General features: G+C 39.5%; 2 protein-coding genes and 1 pseudogene across 6 annotated transcripts in view; 2 read left to right on the top strand and 1 right to left on the bottom strand.

The window, feature by feature from the left end:
• The first annotated feature begins 1,186 nt into the window (after nucleotides 1-1,186).
• Nucleotides 1,187-3,550, top strand: LOC141363865 (uncharacterized; annotated as a pseudogene).
• Nucleotides 3,551-7,552: 4,002 nt separating this feature from the next.
• b2ml (beta-2-microglobulin, like) lies at nucleotides 7,553-11,206 on the bottom strand. Its single transcript, XM_073867520.1, has 4 exons — nucleotides 11,045-11,206; nucleotides 9,001-9,273; nucleotides 8,581-8,611; nucleotides 7,553-8,164 (listed from the first exon to the last, which is right to left on the bottom strand). Exons 1-3 carry the CDS (start codon nucleotides 11,106-11,108, stop codon nucleotides 8,598-8,600), a joined length of 351 nt encoding a protein of 116 aa, XP_073723621.1. The 5' UTR covers nucleotides 11,109-11,206; the 3' UTR covers nucleotides 7,553-8,164; nucleotides 8,581-8,597.
• A 2,468-nt stretch (nucleotides 11,207-13,674) lies between these two features.
• prkg1l (protein kinase cGMP-dependent 1, like) overlaps nucleotides 13,675-14,513 on the top strand; it is a 40,252-nt gene continuing 39,413 nt past the window's right edge. For all 5 annotated transcript variants that reach the window (XR_012369553.1, XM_073867517.1, XM_073867515.1 and 2 more), the window contains exons 1-2: nucleotides 13,675-13,748; nucleotides 13,959-14,135. Coding sequence is in view for 4 of the 5 variants with exons in the window: in XM_073867517.1 (XP_073723618.1) it covers nucleotides 13,964-14,135 (172 nt within the window). In the remaining variant the exon portion in view is untranslated. The remainder of the gene's footprint in view (nucleotides 13,749-13,958; nucleotides 14,136-14,513) is intronic.

The following is a 14,513-nucleotide window of genomic DNA, read 5'->3' on the forward strand; positions in this document are numbered from 1 at the left end:
AGACTCGCCAGAAGTGGAAGGAGGATGGAAAGCCTATTCCAGTGGTCACCAATCCTGCTCCTGGAGGGCCGGTGGCTCTAAAGAGTTTAGGTGTGTTCGACTTCATGCGGCGCTGCGCAGACTGATCGGCGGCTGACTTGAAGCAGTGCATTCCGGTTAGTAACTTTGTCCGACTTCAGCTGGTGCTGCTGGCACGTGACTGTGTCATATGGTTTTTAAGTACCGCGAGAGCGATTCGAGATCAGCCGCCGGAGTTAGTCAGCACAGTTCCCGAAGAGGAGCTGCACGGGCTGTAATGACGACACAGCTGTTTCAAGATTGGTCGGATTCACCACATGACAACAATCACGTGTGTTTCGTGTGTATTTTCACGCCCTCAGTTCCACAAATGCTCACAAATCTGTATTTTTATAACAGTTAAAGCTCTTTTCATGTAGTCGCGATGTTATATTGTGTCATCTTCATCAAAATAAAATGGATAAAAAAACGTAGACCCCACTACATTGGTATTTAAATAATATATGCTTATGTTGAACTCTTTATTCTTGTAAAACACTGCTGTAAGCCTTCAGTTCCACTCATGCTCATACACGGACATTCAAAACAGTATAATTCACATTTTATGTAGTTTACATCTTACAAATCATGTTTAATGCAATTAAGCAAGCAAACGGCACGTGATCAGCCATGCCTGACGTAAATGCAGCAAGCTACGGGAACCACAGCGCGTCCGACTTCACGTCTCCGTTTTCAGCTCCTCCCCGCCTGCACGCGGCTAGTCTCGCCGATCGGTTACATCCAGCCACAGCCGATGTCGAACACACCTTTTAGTTCCAACCCTAATCAAACACACCTGAAGCACCTTAATTAGCTGTCATTATGGGAGGAGCCATGTCTCCACAGCTGCATTAAATTGTTAATTAGTGGCTCTTTGTTCAGTGTGGCATCCAACCATAGATATGATGTTTTATTAACAAGGTTCGGGAGGAGCATGTTCAGATAATTAAACACAGGTGAAAGCACTCTCTGATAATCAAACACAGGTGAAAGCCTTCTCAGATAATCAAACACAGGTGAAAGCATTCTCAGATAATCAAACACAGGTGGAAGCACTCAGCAATCAACCTAAGAGGGTACAAATAGACTCAGCAGTCTTACCTCACTATGTTGTCAGTTCGCAGCAGAAATGTCTCAATCAAGCTCCTCTTCCAACAAAGACACGGACACCTCCAGGGATGCATCTCCACACCCCACCGATCCCACGGTCATCCCTCCTACACCGGACGTCCCACTTGAGCCCCCGGCTTCTCCTCGCGGCTGCACACCGGCCCGATCAGCCCGGCGCTCACCAAAGCGCCGAGACCAATCTTCACTGCCCCCGACTAGACACCCACCTCCTTCTCCAGCTTCCTCCTACCGCTCGGCCGTCCCGACGATCCCTCCTATTGGGAAATGGACCGTAGCCAGACTGAGGCAAGCGCTGAGTAACTCAGACCTTCAAGCTCCGAGGAAGATGAACAAAGCGGAGCTGTACTCGCTGTATGTATCCCTTCAGTCGACTCCCAAGACGACTCACAAGCAGAGCAAAGCCCACAGGGCTCAAAAATCGCCTGCCCAGTCACCACCATCGTCTTCTCGCTCAGGTCGCAGCTCGCGCCAGCTGTTGAGGCGCCGCAGCAACAGGCCCTCAGCTAGCCTGGGCAAAGATCCAGATTTCGCCATGACAGGTGCATAACCACCGGCCGACGAGGCTCAGCCCTCCACCTCTGCTTACGCTACAGCAGCGCTGTATGCAGACAGGCCCAGAAGCCTCCCCACAGCCGCACAGTTTTATTCTCTAGCTGTTCATAACACTTTTCTTTTTCAGTGGCCTCCAGCTCCGGTGGCAAACACTAGCGCGAAGCTATCGCCGCTAGCACCACAGATACAACAGGGTCATCAGTTCTACCCAACAGGTTACAACCCCACCCACTTCCAATGGCCCGCAGGTGCAACAACTCAAACGAGCGCAGCCCTGCCTCCGCTTGCAGCCCAAGCACACAGCGATTTCTATCATCCCTCACATCCTCATACTAACTTTCCTTTTCAATTTCCAACAGGTCTTCCAATCACAAGGGCACCAATGTCATTCGCAGCCCCGGATCATACCCTTCCCGGTTCTACTATACAAAATAAATCACCATATCCTCTTTGTTTTTCAGCCACTCCACCGCCTGTTCCATCCAACGCAGTCGCCATGGAACCTCCACCAGTTTCCCAATCCATCCAAGCTCAGATCCTCTCAGAAATTCAGGATGCTGGCTCCAGAGGCGGAACAATTCCCAACTCCAGCTCTTCGCCATTCAGAACTAATATTCCCGTAACCCACCCGTTAAAACCACTGTTGGACGCATCACTCGACACTATCCTTCAAGCGGTATCTCCCAGGACCCTTCAATCCTACGTTACCGCTTGGAGATGCTTTAAAACATTCCATGCCTCTTATAACCTGCCTTTCCCTGATTTTTCTCTCCTTTCAATCACCTCTTTTATCTCCTACCTTAACATCATTAAGGGCCTACAAGTTGGGTCCATTAAAGGTTATTTGAGCGGCATCCAGTTTTTCCATAAATTGATGTACGGTGCTCCTTCCACGGAGATAATCAATTCCCAAACCTCTCTCCTAATTAAAGGGATTCAAAAATCCCAGCCTACCCGCCCCGACGCCAGACAACCTATAACGCTAGACATTCTCACCAAATGTATTCAGACCCTCCGCACAGGCTACCAGCCCATTGGTTCCGCTCGCACACTCGATGCTATGTTTATCCTAGCCTTTTTTGGTTTTCTTAGATGCTCGGAACTCGCCATTACTTCTAAATTTGACCCAAAAATCCACCCAACCATCTCAGACTTATCAGTACTAGACAGCGAAACTATTTCATATCTGATTAAACAAAGTAAAACGGATCAAACCAAAAAAGGTCATTTCATCTACGTTTTTAATCTCGCTTCGCAAATCCAACCATACCAGTCAATTCTGGCCTATCTACAATGGAGAAGTTCCCAAGCTAAATCTCCCCTGGAACCCCTATTTTTAGATGAATCCAAAAAACCCGTGACCCGTTTTTGGTTCCAGAAACACCTCAAATCTGTTCTCCAACAGTCAGGCATTCCAGCAAAGAATTTTTCAAGTCGGGGCAGCAACTTCAGCAGCCCAAAAAGGCCTCTCCCAACAGCAGATCCAAGCCCTTGGGAGATGGTCCTCTGATGCTTTCCAAAGCTATATCAGGACAAACCGGTTCCACATTAAAAAAGCCCACCAAACCCTAATCGAGTAACCCTCAAACTCAAATCCCCTCTTTTCTCCTCTTTCCTGTTTCCTCTTTCCATCCAGCGAGCATTGGTCTCACAGCGGATGGAGTGAGAACTTCCCCGGTAGAGCACTTACGTTTTCTCTTTCATCCAGCGATGCAGTGTGAGAAAATCTCCCGGGCAAGCACTCATTTTTTCCATTTCCTTTCCGTCCAGCGAGCACTGGTCTCACAGCGGACGGAACGAGAACTTTTCCGGTAGAGCACTTACATTTTCTCTTTCATCCAGCGATGCAGTGTGAGAAAATCTCCCGGACAAGCACTCGTTTTCCTTTTCTGTTTCCTTTCCGTCCAGCGAGCATTGGTCTCACAGCGGACGGAGTGAGCTCTTCCCCAGTAGAGCACTTAAGTTTTCTCTTTCATCCAGCGATGCAGTGTGAGAAAATCTCCTGGGCAAGCACTCATTTTTCCTCTGTTTCCTTTCCGTCCAGCGAGCACTAGTCTCACAGCGGACGGAGCGAGAACTTTTCCGGTAGAGCGCTTACATTTTCTCTTTCATCCAGCGATGCAGTGTGAGAAAATCTCCCGGACAAGCACTCGTTTTCCTTTTCTGTTTCCTTTCCGTCCAGCGAGCATTGGTCTCACAGCGGACGGAGTCAGCTCTTCCCCGTAGAGCACTTCAGTTTTCTCCTCCATCCAGCGATGCAGTGTGAGAAAATCTCCCGGGCAAGCACTTACTTTCCAGTTTCCTCTTTCTGTCCAGCAAGCACTGGTCCCATAGCAGAAAGAGTGAGAACTTTTCCAATAGAGCACTTAAGGTTTCTCTTTCATCCAGCGATGCAGTGTGAGAAAATCTCCCAGGCAAGCACTTACTTTGCAGTTTGCCCTTTCTGTCCAGCAAGCACTGGTCCCATAGCAGAAAGAGTGAGAACTTTTCCGATAGAGCATTTACATTTTCTCTTTCATCCAGCGATGCAGTGTGAGAAAATATCCCGGGCAAACGCCCATTTTCCTGTTTCGTTTCCGTCTAGCGAGCATTGGTCTCACAGCAGACGGAGCGAGAACTTTTCCGGTAGAGCACTTACATTTTCTCTTTCATCCAGCAATGCAGTGTGAGAAAATCTCCCGGGCAAGCACTTACTTTGCAGTTTGCTCTTTCTGTCCAGCAAGCACTGGTCCCATAGCAGAAAGAGTGAGAATTTTTCCTCCCTACAATCGCTCCCCGTTCACAGACCAACAGGGGCCGTCAGCTCAGACGGAGAGCCACTATTACGGGCCTCCCCGGTCAAGCACCCAGGCACCTTCTCGAGATGCCAGCCCGCCAAGCTCGGCACTCATTTGGGGGGTCTTTAGTCTGGCGGCTGTCCTCTGCTCTTGCACTTTGGGGGGAGTACTCTGGGTTCGGGCCGAACTCCGAGCTCGGAGCCCTCCCTCCGGACAGCACGCCAAATACGCATTAAACTTTACCCTCCAAATTATATGTAAGTGTGAACTCGTGAAATGATGTTTTATTAACAAGGTTCGGGAGGAGCATGTTCAGATAATTAAACACAGGTGAAAGCACTCTCTGATAATCAAACACAGGTGAAAGCATTCTCAGATAATCAAACACAGGTGAAAGCATTCTCAGATAATCAAACACAGGTGGAAGCACTCAGCAATCAACCTAAGAGGGTACAAATAGACTCAGCAGTCTTACCTCACTATGTTGTCAGTTCGCAGCATCCCCCCACCACCCCTTCTCCACACATTTTAGTCCTAAAACACACTTACATAGGGGGGGAGTACTCTGGGTTCGGGCCGAACTCCGAGCTCAGAGCCCTCCCTCCGGACAGCACGCCAAATACGCATTAAACTTACCCTCCAAATTATATGTAAGTGTGAACTCGTGAAATGTACACTAGATGTCGCCTTGGCTACGGCAGTTCATTGGACCGAATGCGTCAAACAGAGCTGCCATCTTGAAACAGGGGAATCCTGCATCAGCGTCATTGTAGGCAATGGTGTAACAGAAATAAAATCACCATAAATCGTCATGAACGCGATTTTCTTGGTTTTCTTTTGGTTCGTTTCAACAGTCAGACATGTATTTAGCAATTAGTACAGGAAAAAAATAAAAGTTTTGATTTTATGAAAATGTACTTTTTCTAACTGTAATGCATAGTGCTAGTAGCCCTTTCATCTATGCGCAGCACAAAAGTCTGGCATCGTTCATGAATTTGAAGTACAGGCGGAGATAGCTGCTTTACCTAGATACTTCCTATGACAAGACCCCTGTTCTAACATGGCGGCGGTTTTGACGCATGCTCAGAGCCCCAAGGCGACATCTAGTGTATATATCTATGGCATCCAACAGCTCATGGGGAGATTCAGAATTGATGAGTGCTTGAATCTGTTAGTTTATGTGGCATCATTTTTGTATTTTTTTTTTTAAATATATCAAAGTTATTTAATGTTTAGTATTATTGTTTGGTTTTATATTTGTAATCTTTGTGATTTGACTTATGTTTAAATTCCAAAATGTTTGTTTGTATGATTTTAGTACCATACAACTCTGATCTCATGATTGCTTGATAATAAAATGTTAAGGGACTGGATTATTTGAAGCTTCTGTGTTTTAATGGGCGCACCATCCTGGTAGCACTTTGCCTAAACTAAAACTAGCTTCTACCCTTATTAGACTACGTTCACACTGCCATCAAAATCCGATTTTCTGCTCATATGTGACCCATGTCTGTCTCTGTATGACCTTGTGATCAGCACAAACCACATGGAATCTGATCTTTTCGATTCAGATTTGAGCCACTTCCATGTGGTTCTAAAGCAGATACAGGTCGGATGTTTTGCAATGCAACCTCGAACAGTCATATTCATGCGACTTATGTCATTCTAGATTGATGTGCGTCATAATTGCAGAAATATGCACCAACGGCATGTTTGCAAAACCACTTAAAAACATTCAAGAACATTAAATATTAAGCTTTTGTTGCACATCACCTTATACATGAAAGCCCCTAACATGCGAATAAGTGTGTTTGACTTTCCTGAAGGGTTGTCCAGATGACAGACCTGCTCGTGAACCGTGTGCAACTCCATATGAAGTCCACAACAACTGCTCAGTAGTCTGCACGTTCATTTCCATATTACCACGAGCTGTGCGTGACACAGTATTGTTCTTTTCCGCATGCAATGCAGTTCAGGACCACTAACAGTTCGCACAACTGTCTGATTTAGCCACATAATGTGAAGAGTCAAACAAAAAAATCAGCATTGAGCATTAATGTTTGCAGTGTGAACGAAGTCTTAGAAATTCTACAGAGGCCATTAATGCATTAATCCCGAATGTAAAATCAGATTTACAGCCAGTCATAGCCACTGGACCACTTGAGATCTAGACTAATAAATCCTAAATAAAGGCAAAGGCCAGTCGATTTAAGAAGCTAAACTGAAACGCATGTTTACTGGAACATTCATTAAAAACTTTTACCCATAAAGCTAGCATCTTATTTGCAGTATTTAAAATTTCTCAAATGATCCAAATCCAATTATACATAAAGCGCCATTTATTTACCATTTGTGTAAGCTTAAGTAACTTGGAATATAACACTTCTCCTTTATAAGACTTAAAGGTGCAGTGTGTAATTTTTAGAAAGATCTAAAAATAATATACAAAACTATTATCAGGGTTGTATAAAGACCTTACATAATGAACCGTTATGTGTTTAACTTAGAACGAGACTTTTATCTACATACACTGAGGGTCCCCTTACATGGAAGTTGCCATTTTGTGCCACCATTTTTCTACAGAAGCCCTTAACGGACAATTTTTTTTTTACCAAGTTGTCTCAGACGATGTCATGTTTGTCCATTGGCGGCTACCGTAGCTTTTCTATGTGATTCAAAAGCGAGGGGTGAGCAGTGGACTAAGCCGTTGGTTGCAATTCACAACCTCACCACTAGATGTCGCTAAAATTTACACACTGCACCTTTAAGCAACTATTGTTGCTTCCTTTGCTCTGACATTTTATCCAAAGCGACTTACAATAGTGAGGAAAACAACAATGTAAATGCAAAATGACGTTATTATGGTCATAAAAACACAACACACTGAAATACAATGGATGCAGTCTTATCTAAAATCATCCACTGACATACAGACCAAATATTTAATATTACAGACATCGAGAAATAAGACCAAGACATCATTTACAGTAGGACTCCAACTCTGCCACAACCATATCAGATCAAGTAAAAAATACTTTTAGGAAGAAAAGTTATTTTTATTTATAGCTTGTACAATACATTACAAAGTCATTGTTTATTTATTAATGACTCCTGTTCAAACTTCAGTGAGTCTTAAATAGAAAAGAAGAGCTATTATTGTTAATAAACAATGTAAGTATGCTTAGTAAATGAATCTAGAAATCAACCAATCAAAAATAAATGAGTCTATAGCCATAAAACTACAAGGGGTGGTTTCCCAGACAGAGTTTAGTTTAATACAGGACTAGGTCTTAGTTATATTAGGACTTTTAAGTATTTTTTTTACAAACAAGCCTTTCAGAAAACAGTACTGTGTGCATCTTGAGATAAAACAATAAGGTGTTCTGAAATTAAGGCAGCATAAACATGTATTTTAGTCTGGGATTAGGTCTATGTCCTGTGAAACCGCCCCAAGAGTTTAAACATATGTTTGTATAGACATTGTTCACTTTATATGCTTAAGTATCCTGAATATTCTTAATATCAAGTCTTAGTAAATTGAAGAAAAAAATTATATTGACACCAATGTCATTAAAGCAGATGTATACTATTGAGTTTGGAGTATTGCAGAATCTCTGCAGCATAAAGGATTTCACTTCTTATGGCATTTCTATAAGAAAAATATAAATTTACATATGATAAATGATAAAGTATGATCGTTTATTCTTCTAGTTCTAGTTTTGAAATGCAAAAAATAAGAGTGCTACACATACAGTAGTAAAAATAATCAGTGATGATATTCAAACTAAAAAAGCATGTTACATTTACTACATGAATTTTAAGAAACTTTAATGATAATCATTTGAAGAACATATATTTATATACAAGTATTTATAATTATATATAATATAAATTATACACATGTAAATATTTCTTAAATATATACTTACATCTGTATGTATTTATATATACATTATCATATACAATACATACAATATATGATGTAAACACAAACTTTTATTCTGCAAACAATTAGTCGCTATTATTCTTTTTGCAGCCCTAAAAGGAATATTATCAAACTTACTTCTATATGCTGTTAATTCACATGTCAGGCTCTAAAAAAAAGAAAAAGAAATCAAGCATTTATTTCCATTCATCTTAATGTGAAATTTAATTATTATCAGATTTGTTATGATGCTCAGATTCCTTTATTTCCGCGCACTTATTTAGCACACATTTATCAAGTGAAACATGTTGTTTTACACAACAACTTAAAAAGCAGGGTTATTTTCTGGCCGTTGGGTTAAACCAGAAAATGTATAGACCGCTCCAAAACTCCAATATCCAAAATACAGAACCCAAATGGTTCAAATAAATAAAACTCTTAGACCTCCCTTGCTCCCTGCTTTTGGGATTCAATAAAGCAGAAAATAGAAAAATCAGTTACACAAATTAGGATAAAAGAGGAATTTCTAAACATTGACATGATGTGAACTTTTCTTACCCCATGTGAAGGTCTTTGGGACTGACAAGTGTTCAACTTCGCAGGTATAAGTTTCTCCATTCTGGGGTGTGAATTTTACAAATTTTGTCAGCTGGAAGTCCCAACCCTGCTCGAAGGACAGGTCTGTCTGACTGGCATCAGGAATCTCTACACCATTTTTGAAGAGTTTAATGGTGATGTCGGGAGGATGAAAGCCACTTGCGTGACAAATCAGCACATTTTCCTTTCCATACTCTCCAACGTTACGGCTATATACTTGGACCTTTGGGGGAGCTAGTGACGATACAATAGAAGGAAACAGTATTATTTTGACATCACTGATTTGTACATTTTATCAGTTGCTGTTACATTTGAACCTTTTTAACTTACTTAAAACACCCCCCCCTCCCCTAGACCCATGGGGTGGGTCAAATGTTGCATTATTACAAGAAGTTGTGGAACACAAAACTAGAAATTGATGGTTTCTTATGAAAATCTTAGCTTTCTTACCAGTCCCAAAAGTTTGAACTCATGTTACATACATGAACACGACAAGGTCTTCACACAACCACCATTATTGTGAAAATTATATGAATAATATCCTATGTAATAGGGATGCACCGATAGGATTTTTTTTGGGCTGATACCGATTTAAACAGACAACTTCTGGCAGATACCGATTGTATACAATACTATACAGTTGGTCTATTAGCTAGTTTATTTCTGCATCAAATAATTTTTACTGAACATGGATTTGATCTAATTAACATTTAACTGACCAACATAATAAGAGAGGCAGAAATTAAGCTAAAACAAATATAATAAGACAGCATGACAACCTTCAAAGGTGGTTTTTGCTATTCAGCATTTATTTTATTAACAACATTAACTAATTTTTTTACATATAATGGATTTCTTTATGTGGTTAATTAATAAACAATTGGTATCGGCCTTTCTCGTGCTATTGCCGATATGCCGATGGTTTCAAATTCATCAAAAATCGGCCGATAAATATCGGCGGCCGATACATCGGTGCATCACTACTATGTAATATTTATATACACAAACTCACAAAACATAAGCTCTCCAACTCTCAAAAATATGTTTACTGCCACCTACTGGTATAAAAATAACTTTTTCAGAAGCTCAAATAAAAACTATATTAAAATCAGACTTTATATTTGTGTGTTGCTTATCTCACAAAAATATTAATTATCCACATGTTAAAATACAGAGGGTTTCTGTAAAATGAGACCATTTTCTATTTACTATCATACACTAATAATGGTAAAATGGTAAAAAGCTGTCACAGTAGCAGTACCCTTTAAAAAAGGTCATAATATGTACGATTTAGGTACAAATATGGGTAATTCTTAAATTCTTAGGCACATAGGTGTGCCTAATTCTGGGAAAAACTCAAAATGCACTAGAGCTTAAATGTATAAGAGGTTAAAATGTACATTTAAATGCATACCTGTAGGTTGTATGTATTTATATATATAGCCAGTATATTTGCCTTTGTAAAGTATAATTTATTTTTATTATATATAATATTTTACACAAGTAATCACGGAATGACTAAACACAATTGTTATCTTATAGCACAACTTGATTACTTTAAGAAACTAGTATGCAGTGAAACAAGTTTCTTTAAATACGCAATACAGATAATGAAAGTGAAAGTAAAAATGTTCAGGCCAATTTCAAGCAGTTAATTCTCTAAATATATTACTCACAAACGCAATAATCATACATTGAGACGTTTAATAGAGCTTTAGGTTTTGTGCACCTATGTTAGGTTTAAAGACTTTCATGTTTTGGTTCATTGTTTTTAAACGACGATGAACTGCGACCTATATTAACTTAGGCCGTAAACATTAGGTCGCAATTCGCCATCGCTAATAAAAACACTAAGTTAATAAACATATTTATTCATTAAATTACTTAGGATTAAGTATAAACCATAACACTTCATGAACATTGCAATAAGAAACACAGAAAATATGAATTATAACGCAATTAAGATAAGGACAAAACTTGCGTCAAATTCAAGTTTGTTACTTACACTGCTTGGCAAAACAGCTGACGCTCAGAAGTACAACAGCCGCTACGATGAGTTTACAAGACATGATGTTAACAGTGTTGTTTAAAATCTCTGAATAACACGATAAAGATGTCACGCAGGGCCTGTTTCTCACGATACTGAAACAACAAGGAAACACATACGGGACAATAAGTTAAACCACGCCCATAAATGTTTTACAACCAATCGGAGATTTTCCTTGTCTGTCGTTGGGTGAGTGAGACGGTGACAACATGATACAGTTGCAAATGCAATGTGAACTTTGAGATGTTTTGCATTTTGGTGTAATAAATGTGACACATACATTTGTTTTCTCATCACGTTCACAGTCATGAAATAGTTCGCTAATACAAAAAACTGTCAAACATCTTCAGGACTTTATTTAAAGGGATAGTTCACCCAAATTCTGATATCATTTACTCACCTTCATGTTGCTACAAACCTCGTTGTTCTGCTGAGCACAAAGTGAGATATTTGTAATGAACCAGGAAACATAAGCACCATTGACTTTAATGGTAGGAAAAAATATTATGGAAGTCAGTGGTGCTCGAAAACAGTTTGGTTACAAACATCTTAATTTGTGTTCATCAGACAAAAAAATAATACTGGTTTGTAACAACTTGTGGGTGAGTAAATGATGGCAGAATTTTCATTTTTGGGTAAACTATTGTTGTTCTAAACCTGTATGAATTAATTTTTTTGATGAACACAAAAGAAGATATTTTGAGAAATGATGGTAAAAAACACACTGAAGTAAGTGACCATTGACTTCCATAGTAGGAAAAAAATATTTTGTAAGTATTGTGATAAATGACTAAGAAAATATTTTAATAAATGATGGTAAGCACACAGTTGAGAGTACCCATTAAATTCCATAATTTTTTTTATTCCTACTATGGAGGTCTGTGGTCACGTGCTGCTGTGTGTTTGCCATCGTTTCTCAGGGTATCTTCTTTTGTGTTCATCCAAAAAAAGAAATTCATGCAGGTTTGGAACAACATGAGGATGAGTAAATTATGACAGAATTTTCATTTTAAAGTGAACTATTCCTTTAATTATACACCACTGTAACCCTGCTGTGATTTGTTCTTCAGCATCTGTTAAATGAGGGCAAAACAGATGCAATTTCAGTGTATCAATTATGGATGCTTCTCATGGATCTCTGTGGTCTGTTTGGTAGCTTTCTAAAGGGCACACAACATCAAAATTTTTATTTTCCTGGCCCTTTACCTTAGAACCTTTCAAACACATCTCATCCTCCCTCATGGGTCAACTAGAGGAGCTTCCTTGGCATACTGCTACTGTACCTTGGCTTCTCCATGCACCTTTGCCAGGTTGTATTAAAGTCAACATGACTGCTTGTCATCCTATAAGTTCAGAGGTTCATCTTTGATTTTTTAACAAGTTTTTGGTTTATATATAATATTTAAGTACATCTAGTATTTTTTTCTTTTACTTACGTAAAAAGCACTTTTGTACATTTACTCAAGAAAAGTAAAAAGTACAAAATTTTATGTAATTGGGTATTTAATCGATTTTAATATGCAATATAAAATGAATAAACAGTATGATTATATGCTTTAGAATGTAGTGAACATTTTTTATTAAAGTAAAGCAAATATTTTCCAAAGACAAACACTCTGATAAAGCACAGATGCTTGGAAAAGTTACTTAAAATACTCAAATAGTGTCCGCCTCTGAAAACTAAATGGTCAAATAAGAGCACATCTCATTGTGTTGTTTTTATTTTTTATTACCAGACAAATTCATAAAAATATCGTTTATTTACATGTTATTACAGCCAATCACAATGGACATCGCTTGTACACATTATTTATAGTAGATTCACCCGTGAAAAGTTTGAGAAACTGGGAAGCTACCAATGCATTTGACACAAAACCACTAGATGGCACTGTTACAAAATCATTTTTTTCTTTATCTTCAACCTTTAAAAATCTTACTGTAAGTTAGCAAAAACAACGGATTAAATGTATTGTTTAAAATAAGTTAAAAAGCCTCATCTGAATAAGGCATTTACCACAGTCATGGTCCCTGATGTGATGTAAGTTAACTATGAAACATCAGATCCTTGTGCTTGATCAAACACAGACATACTGATTTTATTGAAAAGACACAGAAAGAAATGAATTGTTTGGCAGTACAATAATCATTCAGATAGTAAATCTAAACCAGGCTACTAAAGTGGAACCAGTCCTTCATATTAAACAACAGGAGTTCAGGCACAGCACGAATTATATGTATGATTAAAACGCTGTCCAAGAACAAAGTCTTTTTTAAACATTTACAATATCTTACACTTCATCTTAATCAGCCGATTAAATAGCCGATTGCCTCTTTTGGCGCGCTCATGCAATGACAATGGTATGACCCATTTTAGGGGTGCTCATATTTAGATTTACACATTCTTTACAGATACAAAGCAGTGAGAACTATTTTTCACCTGTTAAACTTATAATGTGAAATTATGTGAAATGTGAACATTTCAAGACGGGAGGACATTGAAGGAAGGGGGGGGGGGTCAAGCCTTCTTTCGGAGAGGCAGACCCCCCCATCTTCCCCTCCGTAGTCCGTAATACGCGCCGTGAAATCTGGATTCATTTACGGTAGAAGCTCATCCGCTACTAGAGTAGTAAACACCTGCTCATGTTCTGACCGTGTCAGTCAGGTAAACGTTTTATCCCACTACATTTTGTTTGCTATCGGTGCAGTTTGTACAATAGAAATAGACGATTTATTTCAAAAGCGCATTACTTTGCAACCGAATGTCACAGTCCATTTTTCTTACAGTATTTACTTCAATAACCTGCGCGCACATAGACTTAAAAACTGTGTATTGTTCCGTCTTTAAAGACTCTTCCTAATATTTCTTTAACAGTGCTCATGGGGACACTCAGAGATCTTCAGTTCGCTTTACAGTTAAAGATAGAGGAGTTACGGCAAAGAGATGCTCTTATAGATGAGCTGGAGCTTGAACTGGACGCTAAAGATGATCTCATCCGCCGCCTGCAGGGGGAGCTCGACCGGCTGCGGCTCTCTGTTAATCCTGCTGCAGGTGAGACCTTCTTCAATCTTTATGTACATGCATGCATTTATTTAGCATTAAACTTTATTGTCAATGTTACAGCAACCAATCTTAAAAACATATTTATTTTAGGCCAGCAAATTTTTCTTACTTGTTAAGTGCAATTCCAAAGCACCATGAACAGACATGATCTGTTTATTTAAAATCCCCCCTTTGCCATAGCTCTCAAATTTTATTTGTCCTCCCATCTTGCCACAACGACAATTTTTCTAGTTAAAGGGATAGTTCACCCAAAAATAAAAATTCTGTCATAATTTACTCACTCTCATGCTGTTGCAAACCTGTATGCATTTTGTTGTTTTGATGAACACAAAGGAAGATATTTTAAGAAATGTTTGTAACCAAACC

This window comes from Misgurnus anguillicaudatus, chromosome 5 (genome assembly GCF_027580225.2).
Source record: "Misgurnus anguillicaudatus chromosome 5, ASM2758022v2, whole genome shotgun sequence".
Taxonomy (NCBI): Eukaryota; Metazoa; Chordata; class Actinopteri; order Cypriniformes; family Cobitidae; genus Misgurnus; species Misgurnus anguillicaudatus.

Bases quoted from the DNA above. Each gene is read 5' to 3' on its own strand.
- b2ml (XM_073867520.1), bottom strand. From the start codon at position 11,108: ATGTCTTGTAAACTCATCGTAGCGGCTGTTGTACTTCTGAGCGTCAGC. The intron at 9,274-11,044 runs GTAAGTAACAAA...TATCGTCACTAG, and splicing joins CAGCTGTTTTGCCAAGCAGT to CTCCCCCAAAGGTCCAAGTA.